Source organism: Hyposmocoma kahamanoa, unplaced genomic scaffold (genome assembly GCF_003589595.1).
Source record: "Hyposmocoma kahamanoa isolate Upper Pololo Valley unplaced genomic scaffold, ASM358959v1 66, whole genome shotgun sequence".
NCBI classification, from domain to species: domain Eukaryota; kingdom Metazoa; phylum Arthropoda; class Insecta; order Lepidoptera; family Cosmopterigidae; genus Hyposmocoma; species Hyposmocoma kahamanoa.
In genome coordinates this window covers 22,638,555-22,643,906 of record NW_020653854.1, presented here as the reverse complement: position 1 = coordinate 22,643,906, position 5,352 = coordinate 22,638,555, and the positions used below count along the sequence as shown (strand labels likewise).

General features: G+C 36.5%; 1 protein-coding gene across 1 annotated transcript in view; it reads right to left on the bottom strand.

The window, feature by feature from the left end:
- Positions 1-413: 413 nt before the first annotated feature.
- Positions 414-5,352, bottom strand: part of LOC113232072 (geranylgeranyl pyrophosphate synthase) — a 24,324-nt gene continuing 19,385 nt past the window's right edge. Inside the window, exons 3-7 of the mRNA XM_026466697.1 lie at positions 4,319-4,439; positions 3,458-3,597; positions 3,055-3,166; positions 2,436-2,563; positions 414-716 (exon numbers count right to left, since the gene is read on the bottom strand). Of these exons, the coding sequence (XP_026322482.1) occupies positions 612-716; positions 2,436-2,563; positions 3,055-3,166; positions 3,458-3,597; positions 4,319-4,439 (606 nt within the window). The 3' untranslated portion in view covers positions 414-611. The remainder of the gene's footprint in view (positions 717-2,435; positions 2,564-3,054; positions 3,167-3,457; positions 3,598-4,318; positions 4,440-5,352) is intronic.

Sequence of the window (5,352 nt, the reverse complement as noted above, 5' to 3'; positions counted from 1 at the left end):
GCTGAGCATGCGGGTTGGAGATCTCAGGAGTCAGATTTCATTTGTACCGCCAACGCTGCAGCCCGTTGGTGATAAGTACATTTGTGTGTCAGTATTCCGGTGGCGGCCAGAGCGTCGTGCAGTTGAGGTTGGTAGGAGCTTAGATGATGATGATTGCTCCCTTATCTATAGATTTATGTCCACGCAATAAAAGCGAAAACGACGTTTCATCTGTGCCAGTGTGATATGTGTGGTAACTTCCTTATTCGCTTTCAGTTTTCTGTTACAACCACGATTTCGAGTGAGATCTGTAGGGCTAGCACGATAGGGCGCAACAAGCGCGACAGCGACATAAACAGCTATTCTCGCATAGAGATCTCGCACATTTTATCGCTCTCGCGCAAGTCGCGTCTTATCGTGCTAGCCCTAATGGTGTGGTTGTTGCCGTAAACGAAATAAACTATATATTTCTCACTTTATTTTCGAGTTGCGGCAAATCTTGCTTCCTGAAGAGGCATAGTTTTAGAGGCTGCGTAAAAATATCGTGAGTCAGCTAAAAAGCAAAAGTGCTGGCTGGAACTTTGGTGAAAATCTACATAAGCCTCGTGAACCAAAAAAGAAACCCAATTAATCTATACGGTGTTAGCATCGAGATCGCGGTGATTGTTGTCTCGTCGCCAGCTAAGGAGCTCGTCTAGGAGAGCGTCTAGGTGCGGATTGCCGCCCAGGCGAGATACCTGCACACACAGAAGAATAAATACAGTGGTGGTTAGTAATAAATATGTATAAATACAATAGAAGTGGTTAGTTAGCGTAAGACGAGTGCCAACTATATGTCTCGAAAGACCTACTTGGGCTCAGTCCGCAATTTTCGCTTTGTATTGTGTGATATATGTATAGTTGTGATATTCTTTCGCACAAATTGTATAAAATCGGAGAAAAATACCTTATTTTGCTATTTTTTTAGTGCAAAAATGATAGCTGCACCAAAAACATTACCCCTACTACGTGTAATATTTTTGGTTTAATATTTCAAATCAACGGTAAGTCATATTTTAATAAATGTTCTATTTTCTGATTATCTATTCGTTCAGATGTTAATCAAGATGGCAGTATGTTGAATAACATTTCAATGTAAAATCAAAACGTCGTAACTTGCAATAAAGGTTGAACTTTCAACGACATCGACCCCTCCTACGTAAAGTATTGTATGTCGAAATTGTCAAGTTTACAGGGAAGCATTTTAAAGTTTTGAATTCACTGAAATGAGCATAACACGTGACTTTAAAATGATAAAATAAATTGTGGATGTTCATCTAACCGATATCTAGGATTTTATAATACTCTATGTGAGTAACAAGCTTTGCCGAATAAAACTGAGAAATACTAAGTCACGTGTTATGCTCATTCCTTGTAAACTTGGCAATTTCAACATACGATACTTTTCGTAGGAGGTGTCGACATAACGATTGGGTAAGGTTTAATTATGTTAACAATCCAGAATTTTTTACATCTTTTTAAATTAGAAACTATGACCAATCATTATCAAGCTTTCATACAGTTCAACATTATGATAGTGTGGGTTTTGGCGACGTTGGTTCCGATATTAATCGAGGCTTACGGCACTTCTATTGTTTTTTCTTCCGTGCAGGCGCACACAGTACATTTATTTCATTTATTGTTGATACAAAGATCAAACAAACACAAAGAAAAATTCCGTCGATCCGACTGGATTCCATCCAGTGACTGTTTGTCAGACCAGGGTTACAGTAGCTGGTTCGCTAGACAGGTTATGTGTGGTTTCAATTAATTTAGCATATGTGAATAAAATTTCTTTAAGGTTCAGTTAATTGAGTTGAGCTTAGCTATAGAAGTTCCCGTTAAAACAAGATTAATTACACGTAGTTTAGTAGCCGTAGAGCCCCTTGTGAAAGAGTTCTTCCAGGGAAGTACTGCCACCTTACCTATTTCTGCCGCCAAGCAGTAATGTAAGCATTGTTGTGTTTGTAAGGGTGCTGGTACAGTTGCGGGCACATGGGACTTGTCAACTTATGTCTCAGTGTGACAGGCACAGTGGCAGTGCCCTTAAGATCTTTGCGATTTAAATCTCTGAGTGGCACTGCAACTGTTATAGATAGGAGTGTCGCTTGCCACCAGTTGGTATCATAAAGATAAATCGAAATATCATTACTTCGTGCATTCAATAATAAAGTGACAAAAATCCAAAAGTAAACATTATTAAGAAACTGACGAAATAAATTTAAATATAACGTACGGAATAATATTTATTTTTCAAACACTTTACTCATATTTGGCGCCAACCAAATGGCACATTTGGCACCAAGCAAATGGCTTATATTGACTTGGTGCCACTTCTTTGTTTTAAATATTTTATCAGTTTCCAATTTCGTCGTTTAATTATTCCGCTTTATGAGTGCGACTTGTTCTTTATTTACCTCAGCACGTGCTTCGCAGTCGAGTCGGTGCAACGTCTCTCGCGTATAACGGAAACTACCCAATCGCTCTAATAAAGAGATACAATAACGTTTAACTTCCACGTCACGCGTGCGTTGGCGGAGGATATCTGTAGTGCAGCGATAAGGGAATATAATTTTTAACATACTTCAAAAAAAGGAGGAGGTTCGTTAATTCGACTGTATTTTTTTTTATTTGGTATGTTACGTGATAACTATTTGTGAACCGATTTTGATAATTCTTTTTTTTATTGGAAAGAGGGAACCTCGTTGGTTCCATTTAAATTTAAAGAAAATATTCCACCTCTAAGTGTGGCAAACTAGGGAATGAATCCGGTTGCGTGCACTTTCCTGCCGATTTCAATAAAGCTTGGCAAATAGATGTTACTTCACGAACTTTTCAGGTCAGTTTTTTTATGAAAAAGTTACAATTATTTAATACTAGCTTGTCATTTCCTGTCAGTGATTCAAACCCCTTAATATCAAAACTGGAAGCTGTTCATTAATACGGGGACAAGAGTAAAATTAGAAAACAACCTTTTTTAAATAATTTCATTCGGAATCCAAGGTGAAGCGAAAAAGCTGCTTTTATAAAGGATACGAAGCACTTGGTTCTGGTTTTGATCTCCATCCTGATTCCTAATGGCATGGATGATGGGGAAGCTGAACTTGCCTTCCGTCAGATCCTCGCAGTAGCTTTTGTTCTCCGAGTACTGGAATCATAAAATAGTATATACGAAAGCATTCGAGAGCATATAAATCTTGAAACTCAGGTTAAATTTGAAAAGTTTTGTTTCATATTCTATAAAGAGCATCACAAAGCATTTCTTTCAATATAAAAAACATAAGAACTCGATAAATAGTTTTTTTCTCGTGACTTAGACTTATAATATTTGTGAGTTATGGTACTTGAAACTCTTTTACAGAAACCGTACATTGGCTACAAATTATTGATTTTTTCTTAAGCAAATTTAAATAATAGATTAAGTAAAAAAAAATAATACCTCTTGTAAACATAGATTACAGTAGTCATCCCTAATTTGAAAGTAGAGACCTAAAATTGCAGACAGCTTGCTGAAGTTCGATTTGTTTTCGCTGAACAGCTGCATTAGCCTGATGGCCAGCATAAATAGACCTCCCGTCTCTGTAGGATTTCATAAAATTATTAAAATCGTCTCTGTCCTGGGTCTAAGTATGATGGTTAAATAAATTATTACTGAAATCTGCAGAGCATCCACAAAGAAAAATATTTGGAGTCACTTGCAAAACTTTCATATTATTACATTTTATTATGCACCATATATAGGGCCTCTCACGGTTATAGAACACGGAGGGAAAATATTTTAAATATTGTGGATAGCACATTTTGCTTCACAGAGACATTACTTTATTTTGAAAAGTTCATTTTTAGGTAATAAAAGAAGCACACTTTATTTACTTTATATTTTTGTTAACTTGCTTATTGGTATGGAGTAAATGTTATTAAAAATATGGAATTAATAATACCTTTTGTAAACAGCTCTATACAGTTCCCACGGAAATCACAACAAAACAACAACATAGTACGTTGTTCAAAATTCAAATTACTACAGATTTTACACCTAATAATTAATGAGCATGGAAATTAATATTCGTGGGCATTCGGAAATCCGATGATTGCCGAGAGACATTGAGAAAATAGAAGCACTGTAATTGAAAGAATTTTTAAGTTGCTTGGCTCATCTGGGAATCGAACCGATCATTTCTTTGATGTTTTTTTTTGTCAAAATACTTTCCCTCCGTGTCCGATAGCGGTGGGACACGGCTGATTGTATTTTTAAATTAAGAAGTATTTTGAAATATACTTAAATTGTATAAAATCTTACTCTTAATTGTCATCTCTCTGTACTCCTCCTCGGAAGGGCATTGGAAGTTATCGCGCCAGTAGATCTCCATACCCTGTCCTCGGTGCAGCTCCAGAAGCTGCTCGGTGTATACTAACGTCGCCTGGAATTTAAGACGCATACTTTATATTTCGATTGTGAACTGGCAACCGGTACTTTCTCAATTTTGACAACTTTACACAACGAAGCAAAAAATTGTTTACGTCATTTATATAGCATCTGGTTTATTTAATAAAAATACGTAGTGTATGTGTAATAAAAATATTTAAAAACTAGTATTTTTATTTCATAAACCAGATACTATTACATTGCATCAATTTTTTTCTTCACCTGTAAAGTTGTCGAAATTTAGATACTACCGATTGCCGGTTCATTGTCGATTTATTTTATTAAGGCGAATCGTCTCGAACGGATTCATAATTTAAACAAGTCTCTACTTATTAATGATTTCGTTAAATAAAGAAACGGAAAATAAAGAGGAGGACAAAGCTTTGAAAATGACATTAAGTTATATGATATTATTATTGAGAAGTTTAGTTAGATGTAAAGGAATGGCATCTGCGGAAAGTAAAAAATAAATTTACATATTATTATGGCAATTAAATCGTGTAATAAAGAGGTTTTATTTATTACAAATTTTGAAAAGATTTTTATGAAATCGATTCAAGAGCATACGATCCGATCCGTGGATGATCCATTACGATTCAAAAAATCGATTTAAAGCAAAATATCGTGCAACCCCGTCCAAACTTAAAAAAAAACAAGCGCGTTCGAAGCTCGTCTGTCGTCGCGTTGCAAGGCTGGTGAAAGGGGCGGGGGAGGGGAGCGTGCTCACGCCACTCGCTGTTGTCTGTATCGCCTAAGCGCAGATAGCGCGAAGTTTCGTCAACGCGCGTTTACGACGTCACTGAATTTATGAACAAAGTTAGAAGATTTACTGGCTACGACTAAATCTCGTTTGAATAGCGTTAACGCGCGGAAAGTGTGCCCAAAACTTTGCCTGATTGTTCTTCTGA